Below are 19,368 nucleotides of genomic sequence, written 5' to 3' on the forward strand. Positions count from 1 at the left end.
GCAGACTTAGCAGTGCTGAGTCAGTTTTGCTCAACTACACATCTGATGCACACTCGGCACTGCTACATCAGATGTAGCAATCTGATGTAGCAGAGCCGAGGGTGCACTAGAACCCCTGTGCAAACTCAGTTCACGCTAATAGAATGCATTGGCCAGCGCTGATTGGCCAATGCATTCTATTAGCCCGATGAAGTAGAGCTGAATGTGTGTGCTAAGCACACACATTCAGCACTGCTTCATCAAGCCAATACAATGCATTAGCCAGTGCTGATTGGCCAGAGTACGGAATTCGGCCAATCAGCGCTGGCCAATGCATTCTATTAGCCCGATGAAGTAGAGCTGAATGTGTGTGCTAAGCACACACATTCAGCACTGCTTCATCAAGCCAATACAATGCATTAGCCAGTGCTGATTGGCCAGAGTACGGAATTCGGCCAATCAGCGCTGGCTCTGCTGGAGGAGGCGGAGTCTAAGATCGCTCCACACCAGTCTCCATTCAGGTCCGACCTTAGACTCCGCCTCCTCCGGCAGAGCCAGCGCTGATTGGCCGAAGGCTGGCCAATGCATTCCTATGCGAATGCAGACTTAGCAGTGCTGAGTCAGTTTTGCTCAACTACACATCTGATGCACACTCGGCACTGCTACATCAGATGTAGCAATCTGATGTAGCAGAGCCGAGGGTGCACTAGAACCCCTGTGCAAACTCAGTTCACGCTAATAGAATGCATTGGCCAGCGCTGATTGGCCAATGCATTCTATTAGCCCGATGAAGTAGAGCTGAATGTGTGTGCTAAGCACACACATTCAGCACTGCTTCATCAAGCCAATACAATGCATTAGCCAGTGCTGATTGGCCAGAGTACGGAATTCGGCCAATCAGCGCTGGCCAATGCATTCTATTAGCCCGATGAAGTAGAGCTGAATGTGTGTGCTAAGCACACACATTCAGCACTGCTTCATCAAGCCAATACAATGCATTAGCCAGTGCTGATTGGCCAGAGTACGGAATTCGGCCAATCAGCGCTGGCTCTGCCGGAGGAGGCGGAGTCTAAGGTCGGACCTGAATGGAGACTGGTGTGGAGCGATCTTAGACTCCGCCTCCTCCAGCAGAGCCAGCGCTGATTGGTCGAGTTCCGTACTCTGGCCAATCAGCGCTGGCCAATGCATTCTATTAGCCCGATGAAGTAGAGCTGAATGTGTGTGCTTAGCACACACATTCAGCTCTACTTCATCAGGCTAATAGAATACATTGGCCAATCAGCGCTGGCCAATGCATTCTATTAGCTTGATGAAGCAGAGTGTGCACAAGGGTTCAAGCGCACCCTCGGCTCTGATGTAGCAGAGCTGAGGGTGCACAAGGGTTCAAGTGCACCCTCGGCTCTCCTACATCAGAGCCGAGGGTGCGCTTGAACCCTTGTGCAGCCTCGGCTCTGCTACATCAGAGCCGAGGGTGCGCTTGAACCCTTGTGCACACTCTGCTTCATCAAGCTAATAGAATGCATTGGCCAGCACTGATTGGCCAGAGTACGGAATTCGGCCAATCAGCGCTGGCCAATGCATCCCTATGGGAAAAAGTTTATCTCACAAAAATCACAATTACACACCCGATAGAGCCCCAAAAAGTTATTTTTAATAACATTCCCCCCTAAATAAAGGTTATCCCTAGCTATCCCTGCCTGTACAGCTATCCCTGTCTCATAGTCACAAAGTTCACATTCTCATATGACCCGGATTTGAAATCCACTATTCGTCTAAAATGGAGGTCACCTGATTTCGGCAGCCAATGACTTTTTCCAATTTTTTTCAATGCCCCCAGTGTCGTAGTTCCTGTCCCACCTCCCCTGCGCTGTTATTGGTGCAAAAAAGGCGCCAGGGAAGGTGGGAGGGGAATCGAATTTTGGCGCACTTTACCACGTGGTGTTCGATTCGATTCGAACATGGCGAACACCCTGATATCCGATCGAACATGTGTTCGATAGAACACTGTTCGCTCATCTCTATGTATTAAGTATATTGGAAAATTGTACATTTTTTTTATTATACAAACTATAACATTTGCCTTTCAATATTGGTCTGAAAGTGGACAACCCCTATGGGCCAATCCCCCACATTGAGGAAATGCAGCGTTTTTTGTTGTAGATCTTGCTGAATTTTTTTTTTTTTTAAGTGGCTAGAAAAGGAATGGAAAATTTAAAGCTCTTAAGAAGTTTTCCTTGTCTTAAATCCACTTTTGACTTCAGCTCAAAAAAATGCAGCAAAATATGCAACATTTCTACAACATTGGGCCTTGGCTTAAAAATATGAGAAATTGGCCACAATTTTACAGAGCCACCATAACAACTTGGCTCCTAAAAACGGCTAAATGCCGGGGACCAATGTTCCGAAAACACAGCATTTTGGTCGTAGTAGAAATTCTGCAGCAAAAATTGCTGCATTTTACACCACCTATCAAGTGGATGAGATGTTGGCATATCCCATCAATACACTGCAGCAAAATATCTGCAGTCTAAATGCTGGGAATTCAAAAATTGTGTTCTTGCAAATCTCAACATGTCAATTATACCTATTGAAATGTTGATGTTTTTTGTCTAGGTATAATAAAAGCAGGAAGTCCGCAGAGAAAAACTCCAGGATTTTTGTGGAAAACAACACAATGTGTTTCCACCACCGTCTTTATCTGCGGCGTTTTTTGGAGAAAGACATCCAGTATAAATTGCAATTCATACTAGGTGTGTTTTGGTGATTGCTCCTACATACTAATAATATTTAGCTGTTTTAGGGTCCATTTACACAGAGGTTTTTTGGCGCTGATTTTGACGCTGAATCCGCATCAGAATCCAGGTGAAAAAAAAGGGTCCTATTGACTTCAATGGGTTCTTTTTTTCAGCTAGCGGAAAAAGAACCCATTGAGGTCAGTGGGAGGCTTTTTTCCAAGTGGATTCTGATGCGGATTCAGCGTCAAAATAAGCGCCAAAAAACCTGTGTGAACAGACCCTTAAGGAGCCGAGATGTTATAGTGGCTCTGTGATATTATGGATGATTTCTGTCATTTTTAATGTTTATAATTAAAGGGGCTCTATCATTGGGAAAAGTCATTTTTAACTAATCAAATCCTTGCATAGCCTTTAGAAAGGCTATTCCTCACCTACCTTTTGTATGTAAATTGCCTCAGTGGTTTTCAAATAAATCTGTTTTTATTCATATGCTAATGAGCTTCCAGCCAGCACAGGAAGTTCCCAGCAGCACTCGTCTCTGCTATTCTATCCTATCTGTGTGTGCAAACAGGAAGCAGGAAGTCATCATCATCAGTAGCCTGTGCTATACACATACATAGGAAACAATAGGCAGAGGGTGCACGATCAGACTTCTGGGGTGCACTAAGAGGCTAATTAGCATATGAATAAAAACGGGCTCATTCAAAAACTACTGAGGTGATTTACATACAAAAGGTGTGGAATAGCCTTTCTAATGCCTATGCAAGGATGTGCTTATCAAAAGATCACTTTTCCCAATGATAGAGCCCCTTTAAGAGTTATATTTTAATATTTTTTGGTTCGCCACTTTAGAGTTTAACTGTTTATGCAGCAGTTAAAAGCAGTACTTTTCTGCAACAAGGGGTCTTAACCTAAGGTTAAGGCCACACATTGCAGTTACACAGTTTCTTTTGTTGCAGTTTGTTGAGGTTTCTTGAGCCAAAAACAGGAGTGGATTGAGTAGAAGGGAGAAGTATAAGGCTAAGGGTCTATTCACACGGAGAAAAATGGCGCTTTATTTGCCACAGAATTTTCTGCTAGCAGAAAATTCTGCTAGTGGGAAAAAAAACCTAGCAGAACCCATTGAAATCAATGGGAGGCTTTTTTTTCAGCGCTGAAAATTTAGCGCCAAATAAAGCGCCATTTTCCTCTGTGTGCATGGACCCTAAGGCCCCATGGGACGATCTGCAGCAATAAAGTGCTGCGGGAAAAAACGTGGTGGGAACACATCATGGTTCTTCCCACAGCGCTTTGAACAAAAAGTTCACAGAGCTTTCCTCCGCAGACTTTCTGTTACCATTATATCTACGGGAAAGCTGCTGGTGTTTCCATAGCATGTCTGCGCTGTTGTTTTAAATGCAAAGTGGGAATGAGATTCGCATGAATCCCATCCACTTTGCAGTTACTGTAAAACGCAGCGATTATTCCCACGGCGTTTCCGCCGCGATCATATCGTCGTGTTTCCGGCACGTGGGGCCCTGGCCAAAGTGTTTACTATATATTTCCCATTTCCTCTGTAGCCATTCTTGGCTTTGGCTCAAAAAAAAGGAACAGCAAAATTCGAACAAAAAAATTGTGGCGGTTTACAGTCAGGGCAAAGTGGATGAGTAAAAGTAAAAACCATAGTGCAGACAAGTCACGGTTTTGGAAATCATAGCATGTCAATTATACCTGTGGGGAAACCGCCAGCGTTTTTGTAGGTATAATTGTGATGCATTGCTGTCGTGGTTTTCCCTGCAGCGCTTTTTTGCTGCGAAACACCCCGTGGGGCCTTACCCTAAAAGTGGAAAAGGGAGTGGCTAAAAGAATTTGAAAAGTGTACTTTATTTAATAAATGCATACACTGTTTTTGGCTGATGTATACGTGCATCAGTCTTTACTATGGACATACAGTGTCTACAATTAGCTACAATTTTATTCCATTAAAAATACCATAACTCTCTCAATAGTATGTCCCCTTGAAACAGCTGATATGGAGATAAGGATGCAGAGAGTTGGTCCCCACAGATATGATATTGATGGCTTTTCCTAAGGATATCAAAGTCCTCATCCCAGAGAACCCTATTAATGGTGATCTGATCAAAAGTTAATGATTAGAGATGAGCGAACAGTGTTCTATCGAACACATGTTCGATCGGATATCAGGGTGTTCGCCATGTTCGAATCGAATCGAACACCGCGTGGTAAAGTGCGCCAAAATTCGATTCCCCTCCCACCTTCCCTGGCGCCTTTTTTGCACCAATAACAGCGCAGGGGAGGTGGGACAGGAACTACGACACCGGGGGCATTGAAAAAAATTGGAAAAAGTCATTGGCTGCCGAAATCAGGTGACCTCCATTTTAGATGAATAGTGGATTTCAAATCCGGGTCATATGAGAATGTGAACTTTGTGACTATGAGACAGGGATAGCTGTACAGGCAGGGATAGCTAGGGATAACCTTTATTTAGGGGGGAATGTTATTAAAAATAACTTTTTGGGGCTCTATCGGGTGTGTAATTATGATTTTTGTGAGATAAACTTTTTCCCATAGGGATGCATTGGCCAGCGCTGATTGGCCGAATTCCGTACTCTGGCCAATCAGCGCTGGCCAATGCACTCTATTAGCTTGATGAAGCAGAGTGTGCACAAGGGTTCAAGCGCACCCTCGGCTCTGATGTAGCAGAGCCGAGGCTGCACAAGGGTTCAAGCGCACCCTCGGCTCTGATGTAGGAGAGCCGAGGGTGCACTTGAACCCTTGTGCACCCTCGGCTCTGCTACATCAGAGCCGAGGGTGCGCTTGAACCCTTGTGCACACTCTGCTTCATCAAGCTAATAGAATGCATTGGCCAGCGCTGATTGGCCAATGCATTCTATTAGCCTGATGAAGTAGAGCTGAATGTGTGTGCTAAGCACACACATTCAGCACTGCTTCATCACGCCAATACAATGCATTAGCCAGTGCTGATTGGCCAGAGTACGGAATTCGGCCAATCAGCGCTGGCTCTGCTGGAGGAGGCGGAGTCTAAGATCGCTCCACACCAGTCTCCATTCAGGTCCGACCTTAGACTCCGCCTCCTCCAGCAGAGCCAGCGCTGATTGGCCGAATTCCGTACTCTGGCCAATCAGCACTGGCTAATGCATTGTATTGGCGTGATGAAGCAGTGCTGAATGTGTGTGCTTAGCACACACATTCAGCTCTACTTCATCGGGCTAATAGAATGCATTGGCCAGCGCTGATTGGCCAGAGTACGGAATTCGGCCAATCAGCGCTGGCTCTGCTGGAGGAGGCGGAGTCTAAGATCGCTCCACACCAGTCTCCATTCAGGTCCGACCTTAGACTCCGTCTCCTCCAGCAGAGCCAGCGCTGATTGGCCGAATTCCGTACTCTGGCCAATCAGCACTGGCTAATGCATTGTATTGGCGTGATGAAGCAGTGCTGAATGTGTGTGCTTAGCACACACATTCAGCTCTACTTCATCGGGCTAATAGAATGCATTGGCCAATCAGCGCTGGCCAATGCATTCTATTAGCGTGAACTGAGATTGCACAGGGGTTCTAGTGCACCCTCGGCTCTGCTACATCAGATTGCTACATCTGATGTAGCAGTGCCGAGTGTGCATCAGATGTGTAGTTGAGCAAAACTGACTCAGCACTGCTAAGTCTCTGCATTCGCATAGGAATGCATAGGCCAGCCTTCGGCCAATCAGCGCTGGCTCTGCGGGAGGAGGCGGAGTCTAAGGTCGGACCTGAATGGAGGCTGGTGTGGAGCGATCTTAGACTCCGCCTCCTCCAGCAGAGCCAGCGCTGATTGGTCGAGTTCCGTACTCTGGCCAATCAGCACTGGCCAATGCATTTCTATGGGGAAAAGTTAGCTTGCGAAAATCGCAAACTGACAGGGATTTCCATGAAATAAAGTGACTTTTATGCCCCCAGACATGCTTCCCCTGCTGTCCCAGTGTCATTCCAGGGTGTTGGTATCATTTCCTGGGGTGTCATAGTGGACTTGGTGACCCTCCAGACACGAATTTGGGTTTCCCCCTTAACGAGTTTATGTTCCCCATAGACTATAATGGGGTTCGAAACCCATTCGAACACTCGAACAGTGAGCGGCTGTTCGAATCGAATTTCGAACCTCGAACATTTTAGTGTTCACTCATCTCTATTAATGATGGAATCACACTATATACAATTCCATCATATGCAAGCATGAGTCACCAAAAAAATTGACATAACAAACAAAAGGTGTGTCAGCTCACTCACATGTCTTCTGATATAAACGTCCATAGATGTTGAAGCATATGACTTCTGTGGAAAGCCTTAAAGTTTGGAAGATGCACGGAAAATCCAGCCTCTCAGCCCGAGGTACAAAACATATTCGTCCAAAATTGAAAAATCCAGCATCAAATTCCTTAAGATAAAACTTAGCTTTTATTGTGAAAAATTTCTTTGGACATGATATGCCCGATAAAATGTTAACCAATGTTCATGATGGCAGAGTTGAACAAAAAACGTCTGACTGACGCGTTTCGGGGCGTTATAGTTGCCCCTTCCTCATAGTCTGTGAGGAAGGGGCAACTATAACGCCCCGAAACGCATCAGTCAGACGTTTTTTGTTCAACTCTGCCATCATGAACATTGGTTAACATTTTATCGGGCATATCATGTCCAAAGAAATTTTTCACAATAAAAGCTAAGGAATTTGATGCTGGATTTTTCAATTTTGGACCAAAAAAATTGGACCTATAACTATTACTTAGTTCACATTTGCGTTCAGATCATTCTATTCGCCTCTCCGCATGAAAAATGTGGAGAGAAGAGTCCTGCAAGCAGCACTTTTTTCTCAGAATTTTTTGTACAGAAACCACACAGATCCCATTATAGTCTTTGTTATCCGCAGTTTTCCTAAGGTAACCACTTTTTTATACAGGTTAGGTTTCCATTTGGGGGTCCCCAAGCGGACCCCCGAACGGAAATCCATGCGCAGATGTGAACCATACCTAAACATCCACTCCACTCTGTGTCATATCCACCAAGTGAAATTGTAACAGAGATAATGGGAATCCAATTAAATAAACTTTGACAGTCATATTTAAAGCAAAATATTCACTCATTCTTCTGCTGAATCATTATTCTTAGATTTCTTACATTGATGATATTAGTCTTTGTGGATTGGATATTATTATTTCAGGTGCTTTGTATTTGCTTTGTGTTCAATGCCAAATGTTAGAAGACAAAACAGTTTATCTGATATGACAGGTTTAGACAAATTTACACACCACACTAGATGTATGCAAATGTTCACAGCTATTAGTCATCTACACTAAACATAAAAAGGACAAAAACTGAAACAAATTATTGTAGCAAAAAGCTTCAAATCATCAGCCTCAGACATTAGGTTTCTACAAACTATAATGCAGAGCAAACATATTTAAATGCATTTTGTGTTTTATGTAATTCAATACGGCAAGTTTTTACAGATCTTTTTGTGCCTATATAATGGATGTTACCTCAACAAAGCCAAATGCATATTTTATTGCACTTTCTTTTCTCATGTTACTACATGTCTGTCCTCATTATCAGAAATCTCCCTTGAGCACACATGATGATTGCAATATTTCAAGACTCAGATTTCTCTCAGCCAATAAAAGTTAAAAAATGCAGGTATATTTTGCAGGTTTCCACGGGTAACTGTTTTTAAGCGGACAGAGATGCATTCCTTGGAGTCCCAGAGTAGACCCGAAAAAAAGGAAATCAAGTGCTAGTGTAAGCCCAGCCTTAAGGGGGCATTCACATGGAGGAAGTTGGCGCTGATTCTGGCATGAGAACTCGCTGCAGAAATAGCGCTGAATAAAAGACTACCATTGACTTCAGTGGGTTCCATTTTCCACGTGGATCCCATTGAAATCAATGGGACAAAAAGCCTCCTATTGAATTCAATTAGTTTCATGTGGAAAACTGAACCCATTGAAGTCAATGTGAGTCTTTTTTTCAGCGCTGATTCTGCCGCAAATTATCATACCAGAATCAGCACCAACTTCCTCTGTTCCAACTTCCTCTGTTCCCATAAAGGTTATCACTCTATTCGATTTCCACCTGAATGCATTAGCCATCAGCCATTTTACCACCCAGGATGGGGTGTCCCAGAGGTGGGATCTACATCCATTAAACATTTATGGCAACTTCTGTGGATATGCCACGAATGTTTAAGGTGGCAATACCCCTGTTTTAAGTCATAATCCAACAGTTAATGACAAATGAAAAATTTGTGAAGGGGTGTCTTTTGCATTAAAAAATGAAAATGATTAAAATACATTTCCAAAAATTAAAATCAAACAGTTAACAACAACAACTGCACTATTAGCTTTTATCACTACATGTATTTGCATTTTCTGTTTAAACAGAGGCAGATTTATTATGTCTCATATGCCTGTTTTTTGTACAAAGCATAAAAAGTCACAGTTTTTTTGCACAAATCAAATTTTTGTGTAAAAAATTGAGACTTAAATTTTAGCATCACCCTCACCACTCTCTCCAAAACTATTTGCTGATCTGATCATATGGTAAGTATGTGACAGTTCTAATATAGCCAAACAATCTTTAGATTCCATGTAAATGGATTGATGTTGCAGAAATGTATCTATTTTAGAAATAGATACTGCAATATTTTAAGGCTACATACACATTACAAATGAAATTACAAATGTCCATTTTTCATAGCTGTTTTGCATATGTGTGTCACATATTTTGCATCCATTTTATGGCTAATGCTCTAATGCTCCTTTTGTTATCCATTCTTATTTGTTTTTAAGGCTGGGGCCCCACATGGAGAAAACTGCGGCACTTTACAGTCCGTGCAAGGTGGAATTCCAACCACATATTGCGGAAAAATATGCGCAGCAGACAAGCTGCAATTTCCAATACTGTCACGGTTTTGGAAATCGCAGCATGTCAGTTATACCTATGGAAAGGCCTGCGGTTTTCCTAAGGGTATGTTCACATGGAGGAAAAGGTGGCAGAAACCTTTTCTGCCTTGTGAACTTTCTGCATGGCATCTCACTCCTGAATGGGCCTAAATAGGAGCTTGTCTCGAGCCGTGGCTGATTCAGCTGCGGAGTCCTCGGCAAGATAGGTCATGTCGCTTCTTTTTTCTGCTACTAGCTAGAGGAAAAAAAAAAAAAGCGGCTCCCATTGAAGTAAATGGGAGGCATTTTTGCAGACAGATTTTGAGGCAGATTCCAAGTCAAAATACGCCTGAAAAAAACTCTGTGTGAACTTACCCTAAAGGTATAATGGCAGCAGAAAGTCCAGAGGAAACTTCTGAGGACTTTTCTGTGAAAAGCATGTGCTTTTTTTTTTTTGCTGTGGACCAAGATGTGATGACTTAGCCTAACAGACTTTTATTAAAAGATGATTTTCATTGTTTTATCAAATCCATTGATCTGTTTTTAGAAGATGTTAACTGGAAACTTTTGGGAAATTTGGTTTTTGCACTACTGTAACCACTTTCCTGAAAAGGGGCGTGGCTAGGGTTATGTCATCAACACCAACCCTGCCAAATTTATGGTCACTTATGCAAGGTTATGCCATTTATGCTAGGGTATCTACTACCGTATGTTTTGACAGTCTGTTAAAAACAGAACATCAAAAAATGAACATGTGAATAAAATCAATGTGTTTAAATAACAGCTGTATAATGGCCGGTTTCACTATTATGTGGATAATTGACACTATGTGCAGTATTATAGGAAGACTAGTGATGATGCAACATCACTATATACACAGAATACTTAAACCGGCATTCAACATTTGCAAGTAATCCTATGTATAAACGAAAGCACAACGTAGAAATGATATAGGGACAACACGGTGGCTCAGTGGTTAGCACTGCAGCCTTGCAGTGCTGGAGTCCTGGGTTTGAATCCCACCAGGAACAACATCTGCAAGGAGTTTCTATGTTCTCCTTGTGTTTGCATGGATTTCTTCCCATACTACAAAGACATACTGATATATGGGGCTCACAAACTACATTAAAAAAAATGTAGAAATGATATTATCAAGTTCCATCATTATATTATTGATAAAAAGTTAATGAAGCTAATATAAACAGCTCATCTCATTTGTCATGCTCATTTGCATTTCATTGAAAGCCCATCTTGGTAGGGAGAAGTTAAATTAGCACACAAATGTTTGAAGACATGGGGCTGCTCCTCAGAAAGAGATGTGACTTGTAACCCTGCTATGACCCTTTGCTAACCTTTGTGCTTGTCAAAGTCAGCTTTCCTTTGTTTGACTTTTGAGTTGGTTGGCATTTAGATTACAGGTAGATGGACAATGGACGCTATCATACAATACCTCCTGCCCTACTTTCATTCTACTTCTTGTGGTCTCCTAGTCTGGAACCTTATCACCTGGACACACATGAACAATGAGATGGAGATGTATTCTATCCAACAAAATAACCAACACTATTGGTGCAATATACAGCAAATGTATCATAGGAGGTATAAGTAGACAGCAAATAATGAATGCATACAACTAAAGGTGATCATACATAGGGCTGGGCAATTATAACCCAAATCAAAATCACAATTAATTGAACATTTTAGCTCAAGTACAAGTAATCAATGATTATTTTTGGACATTACCCTTTTTACATGCCACGCTTCCTATTAATATACTGCACCATGCAACTGAATTTTGGTTATTCATATATCAGCAGTCCTGACTGGATAGCGCACAGTTAGTCATATCCTTTAGCCAATGGCATGTGAGACAGGAAGGCATAGATGCAAAATAATACAAATCAGTGTGAGCAAGTTCATATCAATTAATTGAACTAACTTTGATTTTGGTTATGTTTTTTTAAATTAATTAACAGCATTAGGCCAACATCTATTCCTTCCTTAATGGAGAGAGAGGAGTAAGCCGTTGCCAAGACACCTTCGTCCCGTCCCATCTAGATACCCCTACCGGTGGCTCATCTCTCTCGAAGGATCAGATGTTGAAAGTCAACTTGCCTCATTCTCTTTTTTACCCCATGGGAATGTTGGGAGGTCACCATATACATTAGACTTAACTGACTTTCCTTTTATCCTCTTTTTCTGTGTATGGGGTCTTAAAGGGGAACTCCCTTTTCCAACCGCTTAGACCCTCACCACTCAGTTCAGCGGGAGTGGTGAAGATGGCTGATACACAGCACTCATACTGAAATTAATGGAGTAATGCGCATGATGGCTTGACCATGGCTCCATTCAGTACAGGGGATCCCCATTCTCCTCTCCAGTGGGATGTGCGTAGTTAACCCCTATTGATCTGCAAGTTATCCTCTATCATATACGGAACAATCATGTAACCATTTATGCTTGCAGCATAAAGAGCATGTCACAATTTAACTTAATAAAATAATATTATGCACTATTATTTATTTATTTTTTATTAGAAAAATTTGTCAGCAACACAAAACAGCATCAAAGTTAGCTATTCTATTAACCTAAATATGTGCGATTAAATAATGAACAAATAGTGCACCGCCCATTAAAAGGCAGGCATATTTAATAACATGCTACATACCGTAGGGCAGTACTCCTTTGTAAAAGACAAATATTAAGCACTACATTATTATGAGGCACTCTACAGTGTCACTTGTAGACTCTGTAAAAAGAGGAAGTAACAAAATCTATCCCCAGTCAAGTCAAAGAAAGGTTAAAGTTAGGTTCTCATTAGCACTTCAAAGCTAAAGGGCCTTGAGGAAGTGTCTGGGCATTAGTATTCAAGAAACAAAACACTTGCAAACAGGCTCAAGTACATGGAAATTAGGAAGAAATATTTTGCTGCAATTGTCATTGAACTGATCAGTTTTCCAGTACAATTAATTTTTCAGAGTTTTAAAGAATTTTTTTAAACCAACTTAGTGGTGAAAGTCATTGTCTTGATATGTTGCCAATTAATACGACCATAAATGCAGTTTCTGGTGGTCTGACAATTGTCAGAATCCCACTTATAATTTCCTTATTGTGGACAGGTTATCAAGCAAAGATAATGCATGTAAAAGAAGATAACAGCCACAATAAGAATATAATGTCTGCCTTTCTGGCAGTGCCAGACTGTAAAAAGTTCCTGCATTCATGGTCACATCTGTTGGCACACACTGACACCACTAAGATGGTTAGAAAAAAAAATCTTTAAAACTTTAAAAACAAAGTTATTTTATTGGCAAAAATGTTTAACTTTTAATTCTTAGCAAATTTAAATATGATTATGTTCCTGGGAAAATTTCTTTAAACTATCCATCAACATAATATTTATACATGACTAATATAATTACCATTAACTGGTGCAGAACACTGAGTTGCTTCCCGGTCCAGTCCATGACATCACACATCTTACAATGCACAAGTGTGTAATATGGAACCTCAGAGGCCCCTTGGAAGTGGCAGTATGCCATAAGTGCTACTGCACTTAAAAGGTTAAATGCTACACATTCCAGACAAGTATCACTTCCCCCAAAACATACTAAACATGAATGTTCTATTGTCTTTCTATCAAGTATTTAACAACATAAAGTTGGAATGCAATGCTCTATTTTTCATTAAGGTAAGATAATAGATATGGATCTAAGTAATTATGTTCATTAGTTCTATAAGACTCATAACAAATATATACAGAAAGTATTTTCTTACCCTGCAATTTGCTTGGTGGAGAAGAACTTGACTGTGTATGATGTGGAGACCCATGTGACATAAGTGGATTCATGTTGTGTGAATGTGATGAACCTGTGCTATAGGCGTCCATGGCTAATTTCTGTCTAAAAGCTTCTTCTTTCCGCCTGTTTGCAAACCAGTTATAAACACGAACTTCTGTCACTAAATTTGATCCCAAGCCATGTGCCTTTGATGGAGATACTCCTCTCTGTAGACATTCTGCTCTGTAAATGTAAATCACAAAGATTAGTATTAGTAATAGTATTATTACTATTAGTACTGTTTTGATACTTTATTATAATAACCAAACAAATTATACAGATGTAGAGTATGAGTACCTTATTCATTAGCTATATAAATGAATTTATTCTGTTGCACTTTACAACCAGAAAGTGTAAATTCAATTATAGACACTAAACTATTTTTGATGAAATTGTGATAAAAAACTCAAATAATCCTACTCTGTAAAGCTAGCAATCTAAAATAAATGAGGGCGCTTAACAGTTGATATAGTGTTTACCTTGGACTGTGGACCATCCACATGGGCATATTAAAAATTATGAATAGTGCTGAACGTGTGGATGATTTCTGCATACCTAGGATTGAGAGAGTTCAGGATACCATAATAAAATGGGCATATTTCCTGCCAATAATAAGGGTCAATCAACAACATAGCAAGTTGATCAGAACATATTTAGCTTGCAATTACATGTGACAATTATTGTGAATATGGAGAAAAATGATTGTTAATACAACCATTCATCACCATCAGTGTCACTATGAGGTTCATTGGGAACACCAGTTAAAATTATTTTGGAGGTCTACCCTTCAACAAATCCTAGGCTTTAGACCATAGTACCCTTAAAATGTGGTCTGCTGACCATTATTGCATTAGACTCTGGGCCCACCAGAGGATCCTCTGGTAATTTTGTGGGACACTGTGATACTGTGTTTGTTTGCCGGATTATCACTTGGCATGAAATGATTAGGAATAAACATGCATATAAACATTATTTTGGTCAATCATGGATCACTGTAAAGGACATTTACATGAAATTGTTCTTCGTATTCTTTTTCTCTTAGGGCCCGTTCATACGACGATTATAGGCGCGCAATCTGGCACGTATACACGTGTCAGAGTTTGCGCACTGAAATCAGATTCCATTCATTTCAATATTAATAAATTAATTTTGCGTAATCACGCGTGCAAAATTACCCGCATTATACACCCGTAACCCGACGGGAAATGAATGGAATCTGATTTCAGCGCGCAAACTCTGACACATGTGTACGTGCCAGATTGCGCGCCCGTAATCTCTGTGTGAACGGGTCCTTAGGGTGTATTTATGCAAAGTACCCGAGACCATGAATCTCAACAAACTTTGCAAAGACTCAATATTTTTCATAACATTCTGCAAGTATTATGGTTATACTTTTGTGAATGTCTTAGTTGATATCATATATTCATATATTTTACTATGTCCCTGTTTTGCTCATGTTCCAATATTAAGGAAACACGAAAATATAAATCCTACAAATTGTTGTAGTATAGCAGAAATACAGTGCAAAACATAGTATCATAGGTTATTTTTTCTGAGAAAAATTTATGATTTATCATTCATTGTTTATATTATATTCAATCAAATCATTTCTCCTGTTAAATGAGTTCTGCTAAGAACAACAAGTAAAGGCTTGGGCACAAAACTCTCTCTCTGGATTTAGCATATCACAGGCAAATGCCTTGGCCCCATCATTACCTGTTACACTCTTCAACCAAAGCCTCTCTTTCTTCTTTGCTGGGGTTCTTTTGTCTTTCATATGCCTGATAGAGAATATGCTGGGAAGCAGGTCCCCATTTGAATCGGTTACGTCTCATTTTCTTGTTGGCAGGTTCTGAGCAGGAATCATCAGATTGCCCTGTGACTTGACTTTGTTGGTTAAACTCTGGAAAGAGAAACAGCAGCTGATCTTGACTGCTTTTTTCTGTCATATTTCCAGAACCCTGGACTGTTTGGTTGAATTCTGTAAAGAAAGGGGAGAATAAATCTGTCCATAGATAACACATGTAAAGCAACAAAAAGAAAATCATGTGATGCCACTTGTTTCTTTTTTCTTAGGTTGTCTAGACAATGATGTCGTCTAGTAAAGGGCGTGTACAAATTGTTATTTTAGAGATGAGCAAGTACTATTCGAAATTCTCGTTTCGAATAGCACGCACCCATAGGAATGAATGGATGCAGCCCGCACGCAGGGGGTTAAGCGACTGGCTGCTTCCATTCATTCCTATGGGTACGTGTTATTCGAAACGGCCGTTTCAAATAGTACTCGCTCATCTCTATATATTGATGCATTATCTATTATTGTTAGACAATGAAGTGAACTAACACAAAACATATATTTGGTCAGATATTGACGTTAAATTTGCTGCATCTTTAGCCTTTTGTTTACGTTTTGCATAACATTACACCACCTATTGGTTATTTTAGATTGCAAAACATGGAGCAATTTTGGTGAACACTGATGGATTATAAAAAGAATCACATTTCACACTAAGACATACCCCACTCAACTAAGCCACAGCCTCTTGTTGAGTGAGGCACATAAAGTGTCTAAAACACATAAATATGGTGCAAGACAGAGGTCTAAAACCTGCAGCCAATTCTGATTCTGCTGATCTGGTTGATACAGCTGGATTGAAGAACCATTGAGAAGAGAAGTGCTAAAACTGGCAGAGAAGTAAGCCAGAAACTTTCTGTCCTACCACTTTCTGATTTGTAGGCTGCCAGTCTCTCCTATTCCTTCCTGCTCCACGCACACATGATATGTCACAGCACTGTGCCTGGGTCAGGAGAAGAGCATGGCCATGGTACAGTGAGGTAGGTACTGTACTAATAATCACATCTGTATGAGGGTAGTGTTGGGGGCCTGGCGTGGAGGGGGCCATTTTACTGCATGCAGCCAACATTAGGAATGTGTCCTGTCAACTTCAATTTTTTTCTATGTGCAGCCCATTGACCCAATCAAGAATTATGACATACTTAGACTACATTCAGATGACCGAGTTGCAAAACAGCCATTTTGCACCCAAGGAGTTCATTCTTTGACATTTAATTTAAATCTGCCGTGTGATGTCCGTTACAAAGCCATCATTCATATCTTGTAAAAGTAGCTTTAGCTTAGTAAATCTTCCCAGTTGCCTTGTTACTTAGTAGTGTTGTACAATACCTAACAGCAGCCATGAGATGAGTTTACACTTGTACATTATGGATTTAATTAAATTAAATTAATGCAAATTTATATTTGAGTATATTAATGGTCAATAGATCGGATTGAAAGGTACTGATGTTTATACCAATCTGAGTGCATGAAATTGTTGGTAAGAAAAAGATTTTGCTATAATTGAAATAAAATTTCAAATGAGTATAGTTTATCTGTAGCAATGATTGGAACTGGACAATATGAAATCATTTAGGGAACACCTCAACACCGCCAGGACAAGACAGTTTTGGGCATAATTTTTATAATCCTGCTGTCTTTTTGCCCGGAAAACTCAGAATTTGCCAGGATTGAAAATTTGGGACAATCCCATCAAATTTAGGACTGTTAGCAGGTGTGATTTGAGTATATAGGCTGTTTACTTTAATACTTACGTCTGAGTATCTCCCTTTGCTTCCTGACATACCAGGTATATAAGGCAGCGCGTTTTTGGGTTTTCATAGGAGTCCCTTTGTTAAGGTGTTGGGAAAGATGTGATTGATTCAGTCCAGTAATATCAACTACTTCTCTTTGGGGAATGTTATGTTGCTGCATGTACCCTTTAATCATCTTTGCCGCTCTCCAGGGATCTTCACTGTAAAGAAAATAAATTATTATATTAAGCAAGCATTTTATAATAACACACAGATCACAGTAATTCTAGTGTTATTATTAGTAACCATACCATTAACATTATGCACATGGCAGTGAAAATCATCTATAGAAACACAGAAAGAGGACCTGTCATCTGTTTGAAATGACCAATGAAATACATCATCTGATAAGACTCTGTCACCCTGGACATTTTTGTGTTTTATATATCCAAATGCATTCCATGACTGGCCAAGTGAGTGGTAACACTGGAGGACAGGGTCTCTGTGTGCTGTATATCATATAGTGTTATCGCCCACTTGGCTACTATACCCTAATTTGCATCAACACTAACAGAGATTATATCTTTGGCATAGCTGAACCAATTAGGATAAACAAAACATCAAAATCTACATTGTAATAGCTTCTAACAGATGTTGTATGTCATAGGACTTTTTGGACCAGGTGACAGGTCCTTCTTAAAATAGACACTTTCCTCTTTTTGGAGTTATGGTTCTTTTGGCTTAATGGTTGGCCTATTTCTACAGTATTTTGTGACAGAAAAATGGTATAGCAATAATAAATTTGAAACACATTATGACATTTAACCATGCCCACCTTCTCACAAGGAAGTGTTGAGTGTGGCACACCATGTCATTCTTGTTGGCAAAATCTCATATTAAATGGGTCCAAAATCTGCTTTGCAGAAAAAAGGTGCAAATAATGCCTATATAGTCGCTATGACCACAGCAAAAGTGGGCCAGAGTTTTCTTGGAAAACAGTTCAGCAGTTTTTCATACAGTATTTTAATCCAAAGCTTGGAGTGGATTCAAAATAAATGGAATTATTTCAAGACTTTTATAAAGTGTGAGTATCCTCCTGTAGCCTTGACAAGGAATGCAAGTTCCAACAATTAAAGAACATAAGTGCCGAATGCACCAGTTTTTACAGGCTGTTTCCTTAGGCATTCCACTGATATCAGATGAATGAATATTTTGTCAACAGAGTGAGAACCAAATGCACCTTTATCAGTTATAGTAATATCTATATAGTATATCCATAAGGGTGGTTTTGCACAAATCATTTTTTGGGAAAACACTGCTGCACTTTTTTGTTTTCGAGTTAAAGCCAGGAGTAGATTCAATATGAAACAGAAAGGCAAGACTTCTACCTGCCGGTTCTACCTGCAAAAACTGCAGTAGTGTTTTTCTTAAAAAATACTTTGTGTTAAACAAGTGTTAAACTATTTTATATCTTCCACATACATACATAAATGTGGGCTTGCTTTTAACCCCAAAAAGTAAAAGAGCATGGTGGTAACATTAGCTACAGTCATTTAAGCAGCAAAAAATGCAGTAATCGAAATCATCAAGAATTGGAAATTCAGCCCATTTATTGTGGCTTTGTGAATTACTGTATAGCCTTTGGAAATTTGTAAGGAAGTGTTTATAAACATTTGAAGAGAAAACCAACATTGTGCTGCATATATTGCTATCTATGGCTAACTTTGAGAAAATGATGCTTATCTGAATGAAGTCCGAAATTATACTATTATAAACAGTTATAGGAAGTTAAATGTCTAGTTTCTTCATGGGCCCTTAAAGTCTATTGGTACATTTGGGATTTTTTTTTGTATTAAAATGCATGTGGATGCAAATAATTAATGTGATTTGGTTTTATGATGATATGCCAACCATCATGCTTCTGCAACTTTTATGTATCACAGTACATAGCAAGCTGCAGAATACCTGTTAGGGAAGTGCAGACAGCAGTTCCCCAGTGCGTAGATAACAATTCCCCAGTAGCTGCTGGAGAACCCTGGAGGAAGGGGCACAAGAGACAGTGAGCCCTATGCTGAAGCCCCCCACTGTCCCTTCCTCTTGCCAGGCCCTATCCTATGTAATAGGCGGCAACTAGAAGACGATCCCTTCCTATATACGTGGCACACAAAACGCAGACAAGACAATAACAACAAAGGGAGTTCAGCTAGCCAGGGGTCGGTAACAGTAGAGCAATGCAGTGCCAAGTCGAAGTCCAAAAGAATAGTCGATAGGGAAAGCCAGAGGTCAGGATTAAGAATACAAGTAA

At 40.4% G+C, this 19,368-nt stretch overlaps 1 protein-coding gene across 1 annotated transcript in view; it reads right to left on the bottom strand.

Moving 5' to 3' along the window:
* HNF1B (HNF1 homeobox B) overlaps positions 1-19,368 on the bottom strand; it is a 71,086-nt gene that overhangs the window by 42,897 nt on the left and 8,821 nt on the right. Inside the window, exons 2-4 of the mRNA XM_075264297.1 lie at positions 17,085-17,284; positions 15,192-15,456; positions 13,414-13,658 (exon numbers count right to left, since the gene is read on the bottom strand). Coding sequence (XP_075120398.1) covers positions 13,414-13,658; positions 15,192-15,456; positions 17,085-17,284 — 710 coding nt within the window. The remainder of the gene's footprint in view (positions 1-13,413; positions 13,659-15,191; positions 15,457-17,084; positions 17,285-19,368) is intronic.

Source organism: Leptodactylus fuscus, chromosome 2, assembly GCF_031893055.1.
Source record: "Leptodactylus fuscus isolate aLepFus1 chromosome 2, aLepFus1.hap2, whole genome shotgun sequence".
Classification (NCBI taxonomy): Eukaryota; Metazoa; Chordata; class Amphibia; order Anura; family Leptodactylidae; genus Leptodactylus; species Leptodactylus fuscus.